At 38.1% G+C, this 25893-nt stretch overlaps 2 protein-coding genes across 5 annotated transcripts in view; one reads left to right on the plus strand and one right to left on the minus strand.

The window, feature by feature from the left end:
• The window catches only part of nvd (cholesterol 7-desaturase nvd), a 368336-nt gene that overhangs the window by 67584 nt on the left and 274859 nt on the right, over positions 1-25893 (plus strand). For all 4 annotated transcript variants that reach the window (XM_070214955.1, XM_070214956.1, XM_070214957.1 and 1 more), the window contains exon 3: positions 3905-4298. In XM_070214955.1, the coding sequence (XP_070071056.1) occupies positions 3905-4298 (394 nt within the window). The remainder of the gene's footprint in view (positions 1-3904; positions 4299-25893) is intronic.
• Positions 19895-21410, minus strand: LOC138912854 (uncharacterized). Its single transcript, XM_070214370.1, has 2 exons — positions 20080-21410; positions 19895-20015 (listed from the first exon to the last, which is right to left on the minus strand). The coding sequence occupies exon 1, from the start codon at positions 21408-21410 to the stop codon at positions 20250-20252; it is 1161 nt and encodes a 386-aa protein (XP_070070471.1). The 3' UTR covers positions 19895-20015; positions 20080-20249.

Below are 25893 nucleotides of genomic sequence, written 5' to 3' on the forward strand. Positions count from 1 at the left end.
TAACCAAATCCACGTAATAAGAAGCGAATCTTTTTAGCTGCAGGAAAAATTAGAGCTTTTTTTCAAATTTTGTTTATGTAGCTTTAAATCAAGTCCTAACTATTTAAGAATATCTTCACAACATTATTTGGTTTTATTCAAAATATTTCGAAAGATTTAAAAGAACGCGCGATCCATTTTGGAATACTTTGAGTCAAAGATAGTTCCTTATATAGTCAACAAATATATTGAAGCAAACAACAAAAATAGCAGCTAACCTAAATTCAGAATACAATTTTATATACATTTATATGTACAAAGCAATTTTAAAATTAACTTAATTTCCTATGTAAAATTTATGCACATATCACAGCAGGCCTATACTTTTCCCTTTCTAGAGAAAACCCATTCTTTTGACTTTTATTTAACAGTAGTCTTATAGAAACCCTTTTAGGTGACTGTTAACTTAAAAGGGTCTCACCGAGTGGTTATTGAAAGACCGATTGCTTTGTTCGGTTAAGCCGAACGGTCGGACCGAAACCGACAAGCAAAACTAAAAAAGGGTTCCGCTCAGAGAGAGAGTTTGTGAGCAACATTTTTTTCGGTTTTGTCGAGATTAAACTGCCTCAGGAAAATCGGTTGACAGTTATTTGCAAGCTCTGATACAAACAGTCAAGATCTAATTAAAGGTCATTAAATGAGCTAGGTAAACACATGGACAAACAAAGCTTGACATCATCCGCATACATTAATACGGTAGACGATTTTTTAGACATTAGGTAGATCATTAATCATTAAGCCAAAGAGTAAAGGACCCAGGTGGCTACCCTGTGGCACTCCAGAAGTAACATTAATTATTTTGGAAATTCTATTGTTAAAACAGACCATTTGAGTTCTATTAGAAAGGTAGGAAAGTATCCAGTCAAGTAGGTTTGGAGGAAACCCTAAACGGGACAATTTAAAAATAAGAAGTTTATGGTTCACAGAATCAAAAGCTTTAGAAAAATCAGTATAAATCACATCAGTTTGATGATGTGTCAGGAAGCCTTTAGTAATTAAAGATGTAAATTCTAGTAGGTTTTTAGAAGTAGAACGACGTCTAGTAAAGCCATGTTGACACGGAGAAATAATAGACCGGCAATGATGCTGCAACTGTCAGGTAATAATTTTTTCGAAAAGTTTCGGAATTGCACTGAGTTTTGCAATACCACGATAATTTGAGATATCTGACTTGTTCCCTTTTTTAAACAATGGAACAATAAACGATTCCTTCCATATGGATGGAAATCTTCCTTGACTTAGCGACAAATTAAATATTAATGTTAAAGGAAAAGCTAGATAGGACGAACAATTCCTCAGTATACAACTTGGTATTTTGTCAGGACCCGGTGAAAAAGAGAGCTTAAGAGTATCAAGACTCTGAAGAACATCGGATACATTAATCACTGGTTTGAAGATAGAGTTCAGATGAGGTAGTGGGTATGGATAATCATTATCAATAACACCATTGCATTCCGTATAAGTCGATTGAAAAAAATCAGCAAATAGGTTGGAAATATCATCGTCATCAGATGCTATATTATTATTAAGAAAAAGAGAATGAGGGTAACAATTAGATTTCCGCTAATAAACGAAAGAATAAAAAAGTTTAGGATTACTTTTGAAATCACGCTTACAACGAGACAGGTAATTTTGATAACAGTCAGAATTGTGCTGGACAAATTCCGCCTTAGCAGAACTATATTTGGCCCAGTCCGTCAGCAAGCCAGAAATTTTGAAACGTTTAAAAAGTCTGTTTTTTATTTTTTAAGATAGGATAGTTGACGAGTAAATTTAATTTAATTTAATTTAACGCTCAGAAATTATCTAACCCCACACCGCCGCCTGCAAAAAGGAACAGGATTTCAAGAACACAAAAACCAACTTCCCACATTCCCGCTGGGCTGCTCCTCTCGCTCTCTCGACCGACGCGTCGCGATGTTTCTCTCTTCTTCTAAAATTGTCATGATCTGCCCTGCTTACATTCGGTCTCCCTTCGCTCAAAGGCCTGTATGTAAATGTGAATGTATGTATGCGTCTCCCGGATCTCTCTCTCTCTGAAATTCGATTTTCAACCCTTTTATCCTCGTGTTCTACCTGTCTTGCTCCTCTCTCTGTCTTTTGACCAACGTGATTGTATTTTGGCTATTAGTAACATTACATTATTTCAAAAAATGTTGTTTATCTTAAACCTAATATTTGATATCCCAATAATTCTATATTTTCCAGTTGTGGAAAGGCGAAGAAAATGGTTTTTGATACCTGCAACTACATATTTAGTTTTAAAATCACCTTATGTCATATGAAGTTCAACAGACCTTGTGTTATACAATATTAAATTATGTGAATTAAATACACCACCAATAATAACTCGTATGCTTAATAATAAATGTTTTCTCAAGTCAAAAGTGTGTTATTTAAAAATATTTAAATGTTAAGTGTTAAATGTTTGAAATAAAATATAATATAAAAAAAAACTAAGTTAAATTTTACTTTCAGGTTTTGTAAAACATCCTTTCAAGAAATATTATTTCTTAAATCAAGAATTGCTTTTCTTGTTCTAAGAAATATTTTTTCTTGTTGTGAAGGTGCCATTCTAAAAAACCATTTCTTGTTTGAAGAAATTTAATTTCTTGTTTTCAGAAATTTAATTTCCTGAAACAAGAAAGAAGCCACCTTTGAAACAAGAATCGCCTTTCTTGTTTCCAGATATATTTGTTCTTGTTTTTAATGGTGCCTTTAAAAAAACCATTTCTTGAATCAAAGGTGAGGACGCCTCTGGCAAAAAATGAAGAAAACATTTTCAAGATTTTAAGGAAATTCTTCGGTTTTTTTTTATGAGTGCAGAACTTGCAATCGATTGCTGTGGAGCGCTTCGAGAATATTATTTTGTAAACTTGTGTTATCTGCAGTGGGTGCAGGTGGGTGCCTGGTACTGTGACCAACTTGGCTACTGCTTGATATGTTTGGTTTTTGTTGTTTTAGCAACATTGCGTACGAATAATTTTAATTATAAGTAATAATATGCGTTAAGCTTAATTTTTATTTTGACATAACATGGCACATAGTATGTTTTGAAATTGTGTCTAGTGTAAATAATAGAGGTGGAGAAAAAATCGATTTGAAAATCGATAGATCGATGTTTGATGATATTTTACAAACATCGATGTTTTTTTGAAGTAAAAATCAAATTTTGTTACGTTTTTCGAGCTGAATTGGTCAGAGATATTTGTAAAATTAAAAAAGAAAATGCTTAGACATATGAAAACATGCATTCTACTACGTATATATTTTTATTATGATAATCAAAAGAAATCGCTGTCCAAGGGGGATTATATTAAATTCTTAAGAAATCGCGGTCCATCGACGATACTTTTCTCCCGAGTCCACTAATCCAGAGTATTACCGGCATTGCAATCTGCAGTTACTGGGGAAATTCTTTGAAAAGCCAGCTAATTTGTCGAGCCCATACTCTTCAGATTCAAAACGGAAAAAAGTAATCAATTATTTATTATATGTGTAAAAACAAATGCAAATATACGCCAATCCAATAAAAATGTCCATTTTTAGTCAAAAAATCGATAAACATCGATGTTTTTTGACATAAACATCGAAAACATTGATGTTCCCAAAAATTGATTTTTCTCCACCTCTAGTCGCCTGCTGCGCTGCTAGCAGCAATAATTGTGCGGCGAATTCATGGTTTTCCTGTCTCTCTCGCTTTTGTTTGAACTCCCATAAAGAAAAAAATTTCAAAAAAATTGTACACTAAATTAATGATAAAAATTGAATGTGTCATTCCAGCCTAAACAAACATACAGCCCAAATTTTTGAAGGTTGGCAAAAATTTGAACATTAATACCCAATTTTCTCCCTACATTTTTAGAAACTGGACGATGACAAATGTTCATTTTTAAGAAAACCAGAGAATGACACTCGTGCTCATCATAAACGTGAAACGATTAACCGGTGGCGAAAAGTTAGTAATCAAAATGCAATTGAATTGCCTCCCCCTTATCCAAACGGTTGGTATGGTATCCTCGAATCATGCCAACTAGGCGCAGGAGAGGCTACATATATTTCATGTTTGGGAGAAGAGCTAGTCATTTTTCGCACTCAAAAACAAAAAGTTTTTATTCTGGATGCATATTGCCCTCATCTAGGAGCCAACTTGGGTATTGGTGGTAGGGTTATTGACGACTGTGTTGTATGTCCGTTTCATCAATGGAGCTTCCGAGGCTCAGATGGAATATGCACAAATATCCCGTACAGCTCTTCAGGTACGTAAAAAAACAAAATTTCTTTAATTATTTTTAAAATTTTTACCAATATTTTAATTTTTTCATTGCAATACATAAAGTTTTTTTTTTATTTTTTACATAATTGGTGGAAATCGATTAACCACAACTCAAGTTATAAATTAAAAAATTGTTTAAAACGTTTTTTACACTTTAAAAAAATTTTTATCCATAAAAAAAATTTTAAGTGCCATTTTCTTAATCAGGAAGACGTGCCTTACAGGAAAACAGAGGTTTCATTCATGGTATATTTCATCGATTTTTTTTGTAAACTGGTTTAATATTAACACTGTGCAACAAAAGGAATGCTTTTTAAATTTACCTCAGTGAATGATATATTTTTGAAATCGTTACGAATTTTCAAGTTAAAATGCGTTTTCCAAAAAGTTCCCGTCGCAAGGATTCTTAGCACAAGGACCTCAAAGTTCGAAAAACGCTAAAATTGGCCAACTTTCCGGAGGTCTCAGAGGCAAACAGATTAATGGATTGTTTTGATGTTAAAGTTTTTTAAAAGGTACACTCTTTATTCTTCAAACCCTATACTTGGAATAATTTTGAGACTGTTTTTAAGGGAGAAACAAATTCTAGAAAACATAGTCAAAAACAAGAAAGGAAGCTACCTTCGGCCAGCAGAAGCTTATATACCCTTGCAGATAAAAGAATGCTCACTCGGTGCAGTTCCAGGGATTCCAGATTCAGCGTTTCTATTTTTATTCATTAAATTTTGTTTTTAAGTAGTCAAGAATCAAAACGCCTACTTCCTACAAAGTTACAATGAATTTTCTTATATTTCTACTAGCTATACCCGGAGCGACTTCGTTCGCTCAAAATTAGTTTGCAGTTTGGAAATTAGGTTGTCAGGACTTTCTTATATCTTATTTGCGCGTTTTTTGAAACCCTTAGCGTAAACATCCTTTCTAGAAGATTCTTCAAGAGAGAGAATCCGAAGGCTACTGGTAGAGCTATATAATAAATATTAATATTTAACTTGGAAACATTTTGGCTTTGCTTACAGAATTTGTAGTAATTTTCTATTTTCTTCCATGGTGGAAATTAAATAAGGTTCTTACTTCTGCTACAAAATGAAAAATAAAACCTAAGCATTTGATCCACAGGACTGACTATTGATCGAAAATCATTTTGATCGGAGTTTAAGTTTTTAAAATCCAAAACAAATTTAACTTAAATTGCCTCTTTCCCCTCCCCTTTCCCTGCAGCACTACCCTTCCTATTTCTTGGCTGTTGCTCTCTCGGCCGTCGCTGTCTTGCCATCCGCTCTCTGGGTTTCGCTCTCTCGGCGGGCTCCCACAAAATACAACGCAATAACTTAGGAAATCAAAATAAATTCGTTAAAAATACTTTAAAAAAATGTTAAAAACTTAAAAAATTAAACTTAAGCATTTGGGCCATAGAATAACCATTTACCAAAAAATCATCTCGATCGGAGCAGCGGTTTAGATTTTTTAAATCGAAAAGTTAATTTTAAATGTGGCCCCCAAATTATGGGGGATATCGAAATTTCTTTTAAGATTTCTAATTAGGCCCTTTCAAGACCTAAAATTCTGCAAAATCAAAATTTCAATATTCCAACCACTTTAGAAGCTAAGCTTAAGTAAATCTAATGATTTTTTGCTCTAAATATGGATATTGGAGCTGTTTGGGGCCACTGGGGGGACATGTCGGACCTTAGTGGGCGCCTACGTCCCCAATGGAATACTGTGAAAAAATTTGGCTGATCTAGCTCTTATGGCTTAGGCTGTGGTCGTATCCCCCTAAAAATCGGTCTTTCATTTTTTAATCCTTAGAGATGGTCAAAGGGGCCTTAGAACATATTACAATATGGTCAAAGGGGCCTTAGAACATATTACAATACTAGCTATACCCGGAGCGACTTCGTTCGCTCAAAATTAGTTTGCAGTTAGGAAATTAGGTTGTCAGGACTTTCTTATATCTTATTTGCGCGTTTGTTGAAACCCTTTGCGTAAACATCCTTTCTAGAAGATTCTTCAAGAGAGAGAATCCGAAGGCTACAGGTAGAGCTATATAATAAATGAATGCGATCTAAGTAAAAGTAGTGAATTTTTATACCTTCTATCAGTTACAATGTTATCAATGCAATATTAATTTGCGCGCAAATGTACACTTGTTTGTAAATTGGAATTTGTTGTTTTTAAATTTGATGTTTTGAATGAAACGACAACATTTGTATACACAAAAGTAGCGAAGTAACTTATTATTTTCCTATTCCACATTTGATTGATAATTATTAATATTAAACTCGTCAAATTTTGCATTGGCTGAAATGAAATGAATAATTTTATTTGTATTTAAGCACATTATCGACTTTCAAGTAGAAACATAAACACACATTGTGTGAATGTATTGCATTGTACAAATCAAAACATTTCCAAATATGCATGTGTACATACTTATTTGGTCAAAAGCTCGAATCTTAAGATTAATATTTACCTTGGAAACATTTTGGCTTTGTTTACAAAATTTGTAGTAATTTTTTATCTTCTTCCATGGTGAAATATAAGGCTCTTACTTCTGCTACAAAATGAGAAATATTTTTTGAAAAATAAAACCTAAGCATTTGATCTACACGACTGACTTTTGATCGAAAATCATATTGATCGGAACAGCAGTTTAAGTTTTTAAAATTCAAAACACTTTAACTTAAATTGCCTTTTTCCCCTCCCCCTTCCACACAGCACTACCCCTCCCCCACGACAGTTTTCTTGGCTGCTGCTCTCTCGGCCGTCGCTCTCTTGGCATCCGCTTTCTTGGCATCCGCTCTGTGGGTTTCGCTCTCTCGGCAGGCTCCCACAAAATGCAACGCAATAACTTAGAAAATCTAAATAAATTCGTTAAAAATACTTTAAAAAAATGTTAAAAACTTAAAAAATTAATCTTAAGCATTTGGGCCATAGAATAACCATTTACGGAAAAATCATCTCGATCGGAGCAGCGGTTTAGATTTTTTAAATCGAAAAGTTAATTTTAAATGTAGCCCCCAAATTATGGGGGATATCGAAATTTCTTTTAGATTTCTAATTAGGCCCTTTCAAGACCTAAAATTCTGCAAAATTAATATTTCGAAATTCCAACCACTTTAGAAGCTAAGCTTAAGTAAATCTAATGATTTTCTGCTCTAAATATGGATATTGGAGCTGTTTGGGGCCACTGGGGGGACATGTCGGACCTTAGTGGGCGCCTACGCCCCCAATGGAATACTGTGAAAAAATTTGGCTGCTCTAGCTCTTATGGTTTATGCTGTGGTCGTATCCCCCTAAAAATCGGTCTTTCATTTTGTAATCTTTAGACATGAATATTCCTATGGGAGCCTTAAGATATAGTGGTCCGATCCGGCTCGCTCCGACATATGTACTACCTGCAATAGAAAGAAGACTTTTGGGAAAGTTTCATCGCGATAGCTTTAAAACTGAGAGACTAGTTCGCATAGAAACGGACAGACGGACAGACGGACAGATGGACAGACGGACATGGCTAGATAGACTCGGCTATTGGTGCTGATCAAGAATATATATACTTTATGTGGTCGGAAACGTCTCCTTCACTGCGTTGCAAAAGTCTGACTGAAATTATAATACCCTCTACAAGGGTTTAAACATAAAAGTATACAGCTGCGGTCAAAATAGTAGTAGTGCTGCCGCCCTGTGTTTCAGAAGTTTGTAATATTTTGGTAATTTTGTATTGATTACACTAGTTTACAGCCGAAATGCTCTCCAGCAATTGATGGCAAATTCTGTTAGTTTTGGACCCCTAGATCACGAAAATAGCACTAATTTTTTTTTTCGATGGCACAGTTTTTTTTTAAATATTTTTTAAATTTTGAAATGTTAAATTTCGGACTTTTTTCGAATTTCTTCTTATATCTCGGCAGATATCCACTCGATTGGGCCAGTTTTAGTTTTATTTTAAAGTCAATAGATCAGAGCTTAACTTTGTCGTACAGATCAATATGATTGGATAAGTAATGGCAGCGCAGAAGCTTGACAAAGATAAAAAATGTGTTTTTTGGTCGACTAAGTCGGCTGTATATGTCGTGAAAACACGAAATAAATCCGTTGAAAAATCATAATTGGTACAAACTTAAAGTTTACATCCTACCGAATAAAACAAGCCGGATATGGCCCAAATCCATGGAAAACTTGATTTATGGTGGATTTTTAAAGTTCGGATTTTTTCACTTTTTTCGGTTGACAGAGTCCAAATTTAAGATTTATCATAGGGGGCGACATGTAAACAAAAGTGAGTGGTGACGGCAGCCGGGTCAAAAAATAGCTAAATTTAAAAACTTTAAGTTTGTACCAATTATGATTTTTCAACGGATTTATTTCGAGTTTTCACGACATATACAGCCGACTTACAGTCGACCAAAAAACACATTATTCATCTTTGTCAAGTTTCTGCGCTGCCATTACTTATCCAATCATATTGATCTATATGGCAAAGTTAAGCTCTGATCTATTGACTTTAAAATAAAACTAAAACTGGCCCAATCGGGTGGATATCTGCCGAGATATAAGAAGAAATTCGAAAAAAGTCCGAAATTTAACATTTCGAACTTTAAAAAATCTTTAAAAAAAAACTGTGCCATCGAAAAAAAAATTAATGCTGTTTTCGTGGTCTAGAGGTCCAACGCTAACAGAATTTAAATCAATTGCTGGGAAGCACACCAAGAATATTATTTTGTAAACTAGTGTTATAATTGTACTATTAGACTAATTGGATAAGAAAAGTTACAACAACAACCTTTTGAAAACACATTCATTTTCATTTCATTAGTTTTTGATTTTTACCACCCCCAGTCAGCCGGCCAAATTCCATATATAAATAAAATTTACTTGATATATTTTTATTTTACTCATCATCTGTATTTAACTCAAAGTCCAAATTTTGTTCGAAATCGAAATGCGGGTTATCAATTACTGCATCAACAGGGGGTGCCTCTAAAAGCACATTAGAAGACTTGTAGGATTTTCTTTGGAGAGATCTGAAGCCAACTTTCTTTTCAAACGCGATCCACCATTCTAGTAATTTAAATGGGGCCGACCAGTCTTGTTTTTTTCAGAAAATTATATTTATGATGCAAGCCAGATTGCATTTGCATTTTTGAAGCATTTAACATGCCTATTGTGTTTCTTTAGCAGCTTACTAACATGAGAAACAAAAGTTTTTAATGTCTTCTTGATGCCAATCAGCGTATTTTCAGACAGTCTGTTTTAATTTTTGAACCTTTCGCACATCCAGTGAACGGTATCGACAAAGCTGCGATTATTCTTCAGCCACACTTCCAGCAGTTCGCCCCTACTAATGTCGAGTTGTTCCGAATCTATTTAAATATTAAGAAATGGCGCAAGTATGCGCAAAAGTTTAATCATATACACAATAACACATATTACCACATTTGCACTTTTCGCAATCCTACGTACACTTGCTAGTTCTACTCCACGAAACACAAATATTTATAGGTTAACTTCTACACAAAACACGGTTCAATAAAACAATTAAAAACAGCACAAAACAAAAGCATTTCTAGTGTAAGTCCTCTAAGCAATATTATACATACCTTAACGAAGATTTTCCATAAATTAGCCGAAAAGAATGCGCGTAATTTGCAATAGAATAAATATTTAAACTTTTTTGACACTTCGTAGAAAAGTTTAGGCGCACGCAACTTAACTCGAACAGCTGGCTTTAGAGAGCTGTCTGAAAAACAACTAGTTATACAACTAATAGCCTCTCCCCATAGAGTCCATCCGTTTAAAACGGTTGGGTTTTTTGACGAATGTGAAACTCGTGTTCCCACAGAACTACATCCACCATCTACCATCCAATAACAGCTGACTGAAGAGCAGTTGCTCAGCTACATTAACGAAGGAGGATTTCAACTCGGGAAAACTGTCGTAAAATTGCGTTCTCCTGTCTGTCTGTCTGTCTGTCTGCTCCGTTCAGAAGTTGTACCCAAAGAAGATATTCTTCGAACGAAATCGAAAAAAATATAAAAATTTGGTTTCGGTCTGAGCGAAACCCTTCATTTCAGTTTGCTAGCCCCTGAAGACGGACGAACAAAACTGTGTTTTATTACATGGATCCATGACCTTGAGCCAACCATACAAAACATAAAGTACAAAACAGGTCGCCAAAAACAACAAAAATGTTATAAAAACGGAAGTACAATAAACGCCTCCTTAATAAACTTTTTTAGCTTTTTATACCCGTTCCTCTTAGAGTAAAAGGCAGAGCATGTAAAAACAGTTGATCGTTTTTTAGTTTGCTGTCTCGGTCTGAACGAAACCGAAAAAATATAAAAATTTGGTTTCGGTCTGAGCGAAACCCTTCATTTCAGTTTGCTAGCCCCTGAAGACGGACGAACAAAACTGTGTTTTATTACATGGATCCATGACCTTGAGCCAACCATACAAAACATAAAGTACAGGTCGCCAAAAACAACAAAAAAGTTATAAAAACGGAAGTACAATAAACGCCTCCTTAATAAACTTCTTTAGCTTTTTATACCCGTTCCTCGTAGAGTAAAAGGCAGAGCATGTAAAAAACAGTTGATCGTTTTTTAGTTTGCTGTCTCGGTCTGAACGAAACCGAAAAAATATAAAAATTTGGTTTCGGTCTGAGCGAAACCCTTCATTTCGGTTTGCTAGCCCCTAAAGACGGACTCCGATGCGGGGCCGAAAAATGTTGGGAAGAAATTGGAAACAAAACTGTGTTTTATTACATGGATCTATGACCTTGAGCCAGCCATACAAAACATAAAGTACAAAACAGGTCGCCAAAAACAACAAAAAAGTTATAAAAACGGAAGGCACGCCGTTAGCATAACCATGGGATATGCTAATGTTATACGTAGCTGCAACAACAATACAAAAACAACCATCAACCAGTTCCAGTCTAAAACCAGCAAAATTACCAAGTTAACATCAAAAATTAAATTCCTTTTAAGATTTAGAAAAATTAGATTAATTCCCAGATTTATCCAACAAACAACAAAATACAACAGTATATTTAATAAGGACCAAGAAATTCTATTTCATATTAAACAATCATTATTAAGAATATCCACAAACTTCCACCAAAAACTACTAGGCCTTATTATAAAAATGAATCACCAACAATTAGCAGACGAAACAAAACAGTTAAAACGAGCGAAAACAACATTACAGAGACAATTTAGTACTGATGACGCGACAACAATATTTCAGACGGTAGATGCATCAACCAAAAAGCTAACAACATTAATAAGAGGGTCACAACAAGAAAAGTTCATAAAACTGCGCTCTGACCGTAACAACATTCTCGTCAATAACAACAACACAGGATGCTTTATCAACAAAACCGAAGCGGAATTCCGTCTCAATGTACAAGCTCTACTGTCAAAGGGATCAAAGTTCCAAAGCAGAATTTCCTCTCTTTAATTGGTGCAAAGCATACCAGGCAAAGAAGAACAAGAGAGCGCAAGAACTAAATTGTCTCTCCTAATCAAAGACAGTACAACAAGAACAAAAGAGAGTGCAATTGATTGAGCAATTTCGGACACAGTGGGACAAACTAAGAAATTTCTAAATGAAACCAAAGATATAAGTATTTTAAATTCAGACAAAGGGAACATCACAGTAGCCATGAAGAAGGAAGATTGCCGAATGAAAATAAAAAATATATTGGATGACCTAGCCACATACAGGATACTACGGAAGGACCCCACATCGAGGCTTCAGACGAAAAACAATTTGTTGGTAGAAAAATTATTTAATATGGAGCTGATTTCAAGGAACAAAAGAAACAGACTCAAGACGAAAACAGCGCTACCACCGAGAATCTATGGACTCCCCAAAATTCACAAAGAGGACACCCCACTGAGACCAATATGTTCAATGATCAATTCACCTTCGTATCACCTTTGCAAGTATGTATGTGATATATTAAAAAACTTGACCACAGATTCTAAATTTAACATAAAAAGTGCAAGAGAATTTAAAAATAAGGTTTATGACGCATATATAACAGATGACGAAAAAATGGTGTCCTTCGATGTAGTTTCGTTGTTTCCCAGCATACCGACTGGCTTAGCACTAACAGTAATACAGTCCAAATGGAAAGCCATACAAGAACACACAAAAATCCCAAAAACATTATTCATGGACATTTTAAGCTTCTGCTTTACAGAAAACAGATATTTTAAGTGGGAAAATGATATATACACACAATTGAAAGGACTTCCCATGGGATCTCCTGCATCACCAATAATAGCAGACATTATTATGGAGAAAATTCTAAAACCAATAGATCAAGCAAAATTCCTTACCAAATGCGTTGATGATCTCTTCGCAATTGTTAAGGAAACAGAAATACAGAATACATTAAAAATATTAAACACATATCATGAAGACGTACAATTTACGATTGAAATAGAAAATGACAACAAACTTCCCTTCCTAGACACACGTGCACACCGGATCAACAACCAAATAAAATTAAACTGGTACAAAAAGCCTATCGCCTCAGGACGAATAATTAGCTACTACTCAAAACACCCACGAAATGTTATAATAAACACGGCACAGAATCTAGCCAACCGTATTATTAATACAAGTGGCAAAATTTTCCACGAAGATAATAAAATAGTTATAAAAAACATTTTAAAAAAGAATGATATTGATGAATGAATGATGAATGAAAAATATTAACCAGAAACCCACCCATCCAGAATTACAAGAAAACAAAACATACAAATCCTTGAAATATATTCCTAGATTCTCCGAACGCCTTACCGTGACAAAATTCAATTAGCTTATAAACCTTCAAAAACAATGGCATCAATATTTAGCAATATGAAAAGCAAAATTGAAATATTCGATAAACACAATATTATTTATAAAATTCCGTGTGCTGGTAACGGCTCACAAAACTGCAATAAAATATATATTGGAACAACTAAAGCCAAACTAAAAACAAGAATAGCGGGCCACAAATCCGACATAAAAAGCAACTGTTTCTAGAATTACTTTTTATTGTTTTATAACACAGGCCGACAGTGTTTTTGGTGCAGCCCTATGGGCATTAAATTGTGTTAATATAGACGGGTATTAGCATATCTGCATACTTAGTTTTCGCGTTTAACGGGTGGTATTTGTGCAATCGCGGTTTGAAAAAAATAGCAACATTAATTGTTTTGATTTAAGATATCCTCGAGGGTCTGTGCTTAGCTGTAATAAAACCTATGCCAAAAAATTGCTTAGATGCCCTTCTAAATAATTGCATTTAAGGTTCCATCATAATTTGAGTCAATCAAAGCCTATGAGCCATTGAAGTAATTTGTTCACCTCTATTCCCAACCAACTTGATGCGGTGAACAGGCTTAAAAAAATACAAGGAAAAATATGTGCCCTAAAATATTTGACAGGCATCTACAGGCGTCTTTCACCGAATTTTTAAGATAAATAAGACCATTATACGTCGAAGGATGGAATTTATGGAATTTTTTTCATAGGAACGTAAAAAGTAACAAGTATTTTTGAGTAACTATTACGTAACGAGTTGGTCGTGACTTCACACAGTAGGTTTTTTAAAGATAACAGTGGAGTAGCCTTAAAATTGTGGGGGGAGATATTTAACAGGCATACTAACCCCTTGAAAATACAAATTTTCGATGTTCGGCGCCTACTGCTAAACAAATTGAAAGGCAAATTTCTACGAATGTGTCAGATATTTATGTAAAATGGAATTTCAAAATTCTTGTTACTTTTCCCGTTCTTACGGAAAAAATTCTATAAATTCCATCCTTTGAAGTACAATAGTGGGTTTTATCTCAAAAATTCGGGAAAAGTCGTGTCTAGATGCCTGTCAAATATTTTACGGCACATATTATTCCTTGTATTTTTTTAAGACTGTTCACCGCATTAAGTTGGTTGTGAATAGAGGTGAACAAATTACTGCAATGGCTCACAGGCTTTGATTGACTCAAATAATAATGGAACCTTAAATGCAATTATGTAGATGGGCATCTACGCCATTTTTTGGCATAGGTTTTAATACAGTTGGGCAAAGACCGTCGAAGATATCTTAAATCAAAACATTAAATATTGCTATTTTTTTCAAACCGCGATTGCACAAATACCACCCGTTAAACGCGAAAACGCAGTATGCAGATAATCTTATATACGTCTATATTAACATATTTTAATGCCCATAGGCCTGCACCTTTTAATAAAGTCCATTTTGTTGACCTGTGTAATTTTAGGTTAGGGGCAACCTAAAATAATAATCTAGTGACAGTAGGCCAGCAGTAAACCAGCACTTAAATTGGGTTAACTCGGATATGTTGAGTACTGATTTTATTTGGGAATATCTGGGGTTTATATACATGATTTCAGAGTCAAGGGGGCCACCATAGCGAAGGTATCGCTACATTGCATCACTTAGGTTCTAAGATATACAGAAATACAGAGTCATACAATTTGTCTCCCATGCAAGGGATTAATAGGCTAGAGTTAGTAAAAATAGAATGCTGGAACGGCAGGTAGCGGGGTTTGAGCTGGCGTTGGCTGCGGCTGCTGTTGACATCTTAGGGACTCAATTGCAGGCGCTAACATACTCCCGGCCGTTGAACAGGTGTTCAACATCATCCAATGTTGATCTCAAAGGCGTCGGACGAAGACATCAGATGGTGCATCCTTGATGAGCTGAGTAACCGAGGTTGTTCTGCTAGTTCGATGTCCTTTGAAGATGATGACGTTTGTGGAGGTGTCTTCTTTTAGAGTCGTTTCCACAAGTAAACGACTATGACTCCGAGTGACAAAAACAAGGCAACATAGGTATTTAACTTCAATGAATTATTTAAATTTGAAATCTTAGTATCCGTTGCAGACGATTGATTTAAATTGCCAAATCGAGCATATGACAATTTCATCGTTCCTGTTGACGTCTCTTGATGGCCAATCACACTTAGAATTGAGTTTCGTAGAGTGCACTTTGGGTCCAAAACTAGAAGTCCAGTGCTATCAATATTAATGGTTGATAATTGATCGCCACATACTGCAGAAAGCTCCATTGGTGTTTGCATTGAGAAAATCCATTGTTTTTTGGCTTTTAATCTTTGCCATGAAAGGGATTTCGTAGATGTCACAGTTTGGCATAGTGACGACGATTTATTATTAAACAATTGAAATTCGCAGTGATTGTCAATTGAAAATATCATTTGCTTATCTGAGCAAATATATACGTCCTCGTTAATGGACTTGCATAGATCAAATTCTTTAGCTGTCATAGCAATGAATTGATCTCTGTGTTGATTCACAGCTATGATTGGATGTTCAATATCCAGTGATATAATTTTGTTGTTGACTATCACAGGTATTGGTACCAAATTATTAAGTTCAAAAAGCTGCGTTGAGATTAAAGGCAGTGTAATTTTGAAGATGACATAATCCTTTACTACCTTTGCTTCTGCTTTCATCAACTTGTACAATTGTAACACATCGTCCTTAATCATGGGAAGCATTTTTCCTTGAGGCATATGAGTTTTAAGTTTATGTATATAGTTATGTAGCCATTGATAATTGTTGCAACCTAGTTCGCAAACCGTGGAATTTTAGGGTTTACGTTTCCAACCACTTTGGTCTTTTAGGTGGCGAAAGGTTTAACAATGCTAAGGCCACAAGTTCGCAATCTCGTGTTGCGGGAATCAGGAAAGGCCTCGTTGCCGGAATCCTTGTTAAATTTGGCAGCCTTCTTCGGTTGCCAAATATACGCAATCGTTAGCGCAAAATACAAGCGTGTCCTTTAAGTAAGTTTTATTCAACTCCACTTCGTCGTGTTTCTTATAAGACTCACTTCCCAGAGATGGGCTTACTTTAACAAGAGCTTTTTAATAATCAGCTGTCTTAATATCTAGGGATGACAATATGTTAATATATACGTTATGTTAATATATATGACTCCCCCACCGCAAGATTCAACAATAATTGTTGAATATAAATTGGTTTATAAAGGAAATAAAAATGTATTACAGGATGGATATTCAAAAGCTAGCTATTGTTCTGTCACATTTTGTTTGTTTGTATTTTGGTACTTAAATTTTCGTTTTACTTGGTCTTTATAAATCTTTTTTTGGGGATTTTCATCTAGTAGCAGATAATTTCCTTCTCTCCTGTACCCATCGATTTCACGGTATTTTGTCTTAGACTTTCCTATTTGATTATTCTTAATATGGTAGGTAGGTAGAAGTGGTGAGGTCCTCTCTGAGAGCCTCCAAGTAGAGCTGAGCTCCGTTTTGATCCACACCCTCGTAAATTGTTGTCTCCGCGTTCTCTTCAGTACCAGCCTGCATCATTTAGAAAACCTAGGATTGCAGTTATCCTCTGCTTTCCTATTTCTCCCAATGATTCCAGCTGATACGCCCCGAAGTATCTCGCCCTGATATGGTTTAGTGCTGGGCAATGACACATCATGTGCTCAGGTGTCTCCTGTGTGTCTGTTTCTTTGCAGCTCCTGCAATTAGCATTGTACGGAAGCCCCATCTTCATGGCTTGCGTGCCAATGGCCCAATGGCCTGTGATGAGTGCCGTGATCCTTCTAATATCCCTTTTGCTTTTGGATATTAGTTCTCGAGTTCTCTTGCTATTGATGGTTGGCCAGCAGAGCTTTGATCTCCTGAGACCCTGCTTTTCTGACCAACTTTTACTAGCTAGTGTTTTGTAGTGTTCGTGAATCCTTGCTTGGACTGTATTAAGGGATTCAGGTAGACTAGTTGTATAGGAGTCGTCTGCCGACCCCTTTCGTGCAAGTTCATCCGCCTTTTCGTTTCCTGGTATATCATTGTGCCCTGGCACCCATGTTATATGTACATGGTTGTTTGTTGCTAGTATGTTGAGAGCCGACTTGCAATCGGCTACTAGTGTCGAGTTGGTTCTTGCTGCTGCGAGAGATTTGATAGCCGCTTGGCTCTCCGAGTATATCCGTACCTTGGTATTCCTGAGGCATTGCTGAATCGAAAGCTTGGCTGCTTCCAAAATAGCGAGTACCTCAGCCTGAAAAACTGTCGCTGATTCTGGGAGGTGGAATTTCGATTCTATCCCCCAGCTTTCAGCGAAAATTCCAGCCCCTACACCACAGTCCATCTTGGAGCCGTCAGTGTAGAGTGATACCTCATCTTGTCCGGTTACTCTGTCATTCTCCCAGTCTTCCCTCGTTGGAAAGGTAGTCGTAAATCCGTTTCCAAATCTTATCTCCGCTGTCATATAATCCGTCTTGTTCTTTGCCAGATAGTTGTTGTCCTCTAAGATACGGCAGTGCCCTGTGTGGTAGCCTTTCCAGCAATTACTTGCCTTCAGTCTGGCCGCACTCTGCGCTGCCGTATCCTTTATGAAAAGTTCTATCGGCATTATATCCAGAATAGTGTTCAACGCGGCAGCCGGGCATGATCTTAATGCCCCTGTAGCTCCTGCGCAAGCTGATCTTTGTATTCTTGTCAGCTTGGCAATATTGTATGCTCTTGTCAGGGCTGGCCACCAGACTAGTGCCCCGTATGTGAGAATTGGCCTTACCACTGCTGTATAAAGCCATAATATTATCTTAGGGTGTATACCCCAGTTTTTGCCAAACATTTTCCTGCACGAGTAGAATGCTATGCTGGCCTTTCTTACTCGTTCCGTGATGTTCAGTTTCCACGAGAGCTTCGGGTCTAGTATCACTCCTAGATACTTAGCCTTATCCGATAGCTCGAGTTCGATTCCATCTATTTTTGGTTTGCTGTATGTTGGGATCTTTGTTCTTCGCGTGAAGAGCATCAGTTCGGTTTTACTCGGGTTTATACCTAGTCCGCAGGTTTTTGCCCATTCATTTAGTCGGTTAAGGGCCCCCGTCATTATATTACTAATGACATCTGGGAATGGTCCTGATACTAGCAACACTACGTCGTCTGCGTAGGCTACTACTTTTACTCCTCCGCTATTGAGTTCTCTCAATATGTCGTTCATGTTGATGAGCCAGAGCAGTGGCGATAGAACCCCGCCCTGAGGTGTGCCTCTCTTCACAAAGCGTGTGAGGTAAGTGCCACTCAGTTCGGCTGTTATCGTCCTGCTCGTGAGCATAACTCCGATCCAAGCTCTGATGTCTCCTTCAACGCCGATCGAGTTGAGGGAGCTCAGTATGGATTCGGCGTTCACATTATTGAACGCACCTTCTATATCTAAGAAGGTGGCCATTGTATATTGGTTAAAATGTAGCGATTTTTCTATGTGGCAAACTACTTCGTGTAGTGCCGTTTCTGTCGATCTGCCCTTTCGGTACGCATGCTGAGCGTCCGATAGATGCTGCTTCTCGGTGTTTTCCCGGATATGAATATCGATCATTCGTTCCAGCGTTTTCATTAGGAATGAGGTAAGGCTGATCGGCCTGTAATCCTTTGCTAGGATATGTCCTCTTCTTCCTGGTTTTGGTATAAATACAACTTTGGCTTCCTTCCATAGAAGCGGTATGTGTGTTAGTCTGATGCAAGCCGTGTAAATGGCTTGCAGCCACCTACTGATGCTGACCTGTGTTGCTTGAAGCATTGCCGGGAAAATGCCGTCTGGCCCCGGACTCTTATATTTGTCGAAGGAGTTTATCGCCCAGTTGATTCTTTCAATGGTTATGATATCCCTTGTGTGTGTTGGTTGATGAGCCCTCTGACCTTCAGTAGGTGCTGGCTTTTCTCGAAGGTTGCCTGGAAAGTGTGTATCCACTAGTGTCTCTAGGGATTCTTCCACCGTTGTAGTCGCTGATCCGTCTTGTTTGTGTAGTAGAGTTGGGCTGTTATACCCTTTAGTAAGGACCTTGCTTAGTCTAGCCGAGTCTTTTATACCTTCTAGCGATTCGCAGTAAGTCCTCCAAGAGTCTTTCTTGGCTGCGTATATCGCTTTTTTGTATGCTTTTTGTGCTTCTTTGTATGGCTCCCATTCCTTGGTAGCATAGCTGGAGTTATGGGCTTTTCTTGCCCTCTTTCTTAGAGTGCCTAGCTCTTTGGTCCACCATAAAGGGTGTTGTTTCTTAGAGTATGAAACCTTGCATGTTTCCTTATATGCATTGTTTAGAATGTTTGTTAGGTCCTCTACTTCCTTGTCCAGGGTCGTCGTAGAGGTTTGTACCCGTATTCTTCTGTTGCTAACTTTCGAGTATACAATCTTACCGAATTTGCCCCAGTTTGTTCTACGGGGGTTACGTTTCGGTTCCGGTTTGCTAATCGGAATCGAAATTTCGAAGAAAATGTACCTGTGATCTGAAAAGGAATTTTGTTTCGACACTATCCACTTTTCAACCTTATATCTACTAAATTCTGTCTGTAAAGTGAGGTCTAACACCTCTTCCCATCCCTGAAATTCCCTTGTGCTTGGGAATATAAAGGTGGGTGTGTTACCTCTGTTACATATGGTGATGTTGCGGCAGATAATATTATCAAAAAGAGACTCACCCCTTTCGTTGGTTTCCGAGCTTCCCCATAGTGCGTGCCTCGCGTTAGCGTCGCATCCGAGCACCAGGGTCGTCTTAGTATCTTCCGCCCTTTGCAGCAGCTTGATGACTGGCTCAGGTGGAGCCGGTTCATCATGGGCCATGTAGGATGAGGCTATCACCATCGATGTCCCATCCGCCGCCACGAATCTGGCAACTGCTAGATCCGGTGTGCTAAGATTGGGGCATAGAAGTGCGTTATAGTTATTCTTTATAATAATACCTGCTCTCGGCCTACCTGTCGAGTTAGTATAAAAGAGTTTATATCCTTGTTGTGTTAGACCCGAGATTTGTCTGTCTCGCGTCCATGGTTCTTGAACGATGCCTATGTCAATGTTCCTCTCACTGAGAAGAACTGCAAGATTGGCTGAAGCATGCATGCTGCGCTTCAGGTTAATCTGCACGACTTTAGGCATCGGTGTTGGGTGTTATGTCTGGGGTCTTGTCGTCGATGACCAGGTCATCCAACAGCTTGTTGGTGTCATCGACCTCCTCGAGAACATCATCCGGCTCTGCCAGGAAGACCTTGATCTTGGCCTTCCGTAGGCCGTACCGGATGGTGTAGTCGGCCTTCTCAAGCTGCGGCAGGCAGCGCTGGTTGATGAGGAAGAGGAACGGCTGGCTCGTCTTCATCTCCTTCTCTACTTTGAGTATTGCCCAGTCCTCAGTATGCACTTCTGGGTTCTGAGCCCTCAGCAGCGACAGCACCTTTCCTTGGTCAGTCTGCCCCTTTGGCAACCAAATGCGAGCCCGCGGCCTCCTTGGAATCTCCCTGGCGTGGACGAGCCTAATGCTAAGGCCGTCCCATGCATTTCCAATCTTGGATATGCATTCCGCCAGGAAGGTCCTCGAGAACGAGTCATCGCACTTGATCACCCGGTGCCCTCTGACCATGTCCGACGAGTCGAAGGAGGGGATCGGACCGTCTGGCACGGCTGATAGCCTTTCAGCTACCATGTCGGCCACCTTGATCTCGATCTCCTCCCACTTCTCCGACAGCAGGCGTCCGTCGTAGTGCAGGTCGTCCACCAGTGCCATCGCGAGGCTGTCTCTGGCTACGTCGCTGAATTTCTTGGCCTTCTTCACAAAGGAGGTCGGTCTTGGCCTCCCCTGTGCGTCCTTTGCCCGTTTCGGTGCGCTCACGCTTGCCTCATGCGAGCGGTCCCTTTTTGTGTTTGTTACAGTGGCCTCCGGGCGCGTCCTCATGTATTCTTCGAATTCTGCGATCTCCGCAAGGCATCGAGTCTTGTCCTCCGCATCGCGCTGGTCAGTCTTGCCCTCTGCCTCATTCTTGGCTATCTTGCCGAGAATAAAACGGGCCCGACTGACCTTGGCCTTACGCTGCTGATGCGTAACGGTGGCTGCCTTGCTGGTACCCGGCTGGGTTCCGCTGCTGTGTGGGTTGTTGTTCTTGTTGTCTAGTGGGGTGCTGGTCTTAGCAGCCCCTTCCGTTCCCATCGGAGCCGGAGCACCCTGACTGGGTGTTCGCGGCCCTACCTCGACGGTAGCGGAATCGGTTTGGGGTTTAACCTCCCCCGTGAGGTCCGAAGCTACGGTGTTGGGTTTCATTGTCAGTACATGATCGCCCGCGTTGCTCGACCAGGCAAGCGCGGCGGGCCTGAGGGTTGTTGGGGCTCTATGAAAAAGTCGACCGTGACTCCGCCCCAAAGCCACGGCAAGGCCACTTCCGACCCAGGGTTGCCCGGCCCTGGGAAGGCTCCGTTAAAACACAGCTGGATTAACCCCTCAGCTGCGAACCTGAAAGTCAGCGGGCACGGGTCGCTTGACACGCCTGACTTGAGGGGAGGCACTTTAAAGACCTGCCCAGGTCCGCCCGACTACGATTCGTCAGCATCCATAGTCATAGCTAGACTATGGACCTGCTTCCAGCCGCCCTCACGGGGAGAGTATAGTCGCACTACCATCGGTGCACACAGTTACGGCAGGGGACGAGTCCCCCGTTGATCCCCCTGCGTACCCGACGGCTGACGGCCGTCTAATATAGTTATTTTCAAAGTTTTCTTCTTCATTTTTGTTATTTGTATACATTTTAAGTTTATAAATTGCTGCTTTTTCTGAGAGTTGCAATATCTCTTCTTGGCTAAGTATATTATTAAGTAAGTCTATTGGTCTTTTATTAGTACTAGAATGAATTGTGTTATTGTAGTAAATAATGGCTTTAAAAACCTTGCTTGATACGGAATCTTTGTTGCCTTCATCGGCATTAAAAAGGCGTATGTGTTCATTTAGGGTAGAGTGAAGCCTTTCTACGTCAGAATTTCCGGTTATCTTGTACGGTGTTGTTAGGTGTAGTTCGATTTCATTGTCGATCAGAAATTCTTTAATACATCCCATGTTAAATTCGTTATCTGTGATAATTTTTTCTGGTTTTCCTAGATGCTGAATTCTCTCTTTAAGTGCGCCTAACAGTGAGGTCCACGATCGATCTTTTAAGAAGTGTACTGTAGCATATTTGGTTAGCTTATCAATAGTTGTAAGATAAGTTATGTTTCTTTGGGGGTACCATATATCTACATGTAATATTTCATTATGTTTTCTAGGTGTTTCAGTTATATTTAGCTTATATTTAGTTGGACTACGATCAAACTTAGCTAGGTTACAGATTTTACAGTTATTGATAAATGAATGGATTTCTCTTTGTAAATTTGGATAGTAGTATAATAGTTTCATTTCTGCAAACACTTCGCTTATACCCCTGTGATTGTTTTTGTAGTGTTCTCTTTTTATGATTTTTACAAGTTGTTCCTTATCAGTTATATCATTTAATAAGATACAAGACTTAAGTACTACAAGATTTTTATTGTTAGCAAAGTGTTGCCTATAAATCTCTTGAAATTTGAGATATATCCTAACGTTTTCACAAAAGACAACAACCAAGCCTTTCTCTGGCAGCGTTTCTTGCATAAATTTTAATAAATTTTCGTGACTACCGTTGGTTTTAAACAAATGCCTTATTTTATTCTTGAAAAGTATTTTTATAGTTTGAATTTCTGTCTCTGACTCATATATGATTATTTGTATTTTAAAAACATTGACAGCCTTTTCTGATATTTTTATAAAGTTGTAATCGTCAGAATCAGCGCTGTGAATGGTTTCCAAATCTTCTAGCTCGCTTGAAAAAAGCTTTAATAAATCATCCGAGTAATCTGCATCATCTTTGTTCGATTCTACCACTTGTTCGGAGTTCCCATATTCAAGGAAAAATATGTCTTTATCTTCAATTTTTATAGGTTCGGAACTCGCCCTTTCGTTTAAAAAATCCCCCACCTTAGGATCGCCCAGCACTATTCTGCTCAAACCGTCTGCTAGCGCATTTTCCTTCCCTTTGATAAACTCGATATCAAAATCGAACTCGTTAAGCTGAATTTTCCATCTTTGAAGCTTAAGGTTAGGTTCTTTAAGGTTATGTAGCCAAACTAGGGGACGATGATCAGTTCTAACTGTAAACCTACGACCATAAAGGTAGTACTTAAAATGTTTGATAGCCCAAACTATTGCCAATAGCTCTTTTTCAATTGGGCTGTAGTTAAGCTCTGCAGCCTTTAGCTTGCGGCTTGCGTAGCAAATAACGCGCTCACTCTGCATTAGTACTCCACCCAATGCTATATTACTGGCGTCTGTGACGAGTGTGAATCTCTTGGCAAAATCGGGATAGATTACGACAGGGTCGCTTTTAATAAGGGTTTTAAGTTTTTCGAAGGCTTCCCTATACTCGATGTCATTAACGTTTACCCTGATATTTTTTTTTAAATATTTGTTAAGATTCTGGGCTATTTTTGAGTAATCTCGTATGTATCTTCTCAAGAATCCTGTCATGCCTAGAAAACTCTGGATTTGTTTTTGGTTCGTGGGTAGCGGTATTCTATCTATAGCCTCGACTTTTTTTTCACTAGGTCTTAGCCCATTTTCGTCTATGACGTGACCTAGAAACTGAACTTCGGTTTTGGCAAATTCACATTTGTCGACATGAAGTTTGAGATTAGCTTTGGCTAGGCAACTAAATATTGTCGTGACGTCTTCAACATGCTTTTCTACACTTTTCGAAAAGATGAGAATGTCGTCCATATAGACCAGACAGATATGACCAATGTATGGGTTGAGCAAGTTATTCATGAGCCGCTGGAAAGTTGACGGGGCGTTGCGCAAACCGAACGGCATGCGAAGAAATTCATAGTGACCGCTAGCTGTAGAAAATGCCGTTTTATGGATATCATCTGGGCTCATCTCTATTTGGTGAAAACCCTTCGCAAGATCTAGTATAGAAAAAAGCTTGCAGCCCCCTAGCTTATCAACAATTTCATCCATGTTGGGGATTGGATAACGATCTTCGATTGTTTGGCTATTTAACTTTCTGTAATCTATAACGAGGCGCCATTTTTCCTTATTGGAGGCGTCTAGTTTCTTTTGCACGACCCACAGCGGACTATTGTAAGGGCTAGTAGAATGCCTTATAATATTTTGATCAAGCATTTCTTGAATTTGCCTATCCACTTCCGATTTGTGTGTTTCTGGATACCTGTACGCTTTGGAGTAGATTGGAATGTCGTTCTTTGTTAGTATGGTATGCTTGATGGCGTTTGTAAATGTTAAATTATCTCCTTCTATATAAAAAACTGATTTAAACTTTTCAATAATAGGCGCCAAAATTTTTTTGGCGTTTGAATCGATTTGAAGCAGATTAGATTCGGGACTAAGCGATTTTTTGGGTTTCTTTATGAAAAGTCAAATTTTATTATTGTTGAGAATAATTTGTTGTTTTGGATAATCTATAACGGCGTTAAGGTCGTTCAAAATGTTACCCCCGATTAGGCCATCGTACTCCGCATGAAAGTTATATTCCAAAAATTCGCAAAAATAGTCTTTTGACTTAAATTCCTTAAAAGCTGGAAACCTGCATAATTTGTGTATATTAATTAGGTTTCCCATGGCTTTGACAGAGATGTTAATGTTTTTTTTCCATTTAGGATGGCATACGTTATTATTAATAACGCTAAATTCGGCTCCCGTATCAATAATAAAAAGGAGTGGCCTAATTTCAGTTTCAATTTTTATATAGGGAAGTGATTTGGCCCTTCTAGTAGAAAATTTTCATCATATTCTAAGGAACCTACGTCAGAGTCGATCTGTCCACGATCGGAGTCAAACTGACCTATGTCCATTGGAGCGTTAGGATTTTTGTTTTGACCAGATGGTCGAGAATAGCTCGTTTTAGTAGACATTCGTGTAACCTCGGAGGGCTGGACTGCTTGCTGGTTGTGGGCAGTTTAATTAGGTGAATGGATTTTATCGTTGTATGAATTATTATTGTGGGGTTTTGGGTTACTCCTATAAATTGCCTGGCTCTCTGGGTCAGTTGCGATATGGTCGTTAAAGTTATGACAGTTGTCACTAAATTGTGTTCTAAGTGATTGTTTAACATGTCTGAATTTTCTTATAGGACCGTACACAGTGTAGCTTTGGTGGCGGGCTTCCTCAATAATTTTATAAGCGTCATCAAGGGAGTTTGGGTTTCTTGTAAATATCATAGTTTTTGTAGGTTCTGGTAAATTGTCTCTGAAAACGTGTAAGGTAATTCTGTTTACCTCAGATGTGCTATATGAGTCATCCATGCCCAAAAGAATTCGATTGTGTAGCCTATTACAAACTTCATTGATTTTATCATAATACTGTTCTATTGTTGACTCTACCCTGCAAAGTTTTAACATATCCATAAGATCATAGCTATTTTCCTTTTCACCGAAATGTTTAATTAATATCTCTTTAAGTTTGGCGGGAGTTTCTATATTACCGTACCTATGAAGAATTGGTCTAGTTAATCCAACGCATTTTCCTTTCATATAAGTAAATAATAGCTTTCTTTGGGGTTCGTCGAACGAGTTAAGAGCTGCTTTCATATAATCAAGCTGAGCTAGAAAATCTGGCAATTGGTTTTTATCAGATCCATCAAAGTCCTGAATTGCTTTAATGCAGTTAAGCGTTAAATTAAATGCTGCTATGCTATTGTTGTCCATTGTTTACGTTTACAATTTAA

This window comes from Drosophila takahashii, chromosome 3L (assembly GCF_030179915.1).
Source record: "Drosophila takahashii strain IR98-3 E-12201 chromosome 3L, DtakHiC1v2, whole genome shotgun sequence".
Taxonomy (NCBI): Eukaryota; Metazoa; Arthropoda; class Insecta; order Diptera; family Drosophilidae; genus Drosophila; species Drosophila takahashii.

Coding starts and splice junctions, on each gene's coding strand:
- LOC138912854 (XM_070214370.1), bottom strand. CDS start 21,410: ATGAAACCCAACACCGTAGCTTCGGACCTCACGGGGGAGGTTAAACCC.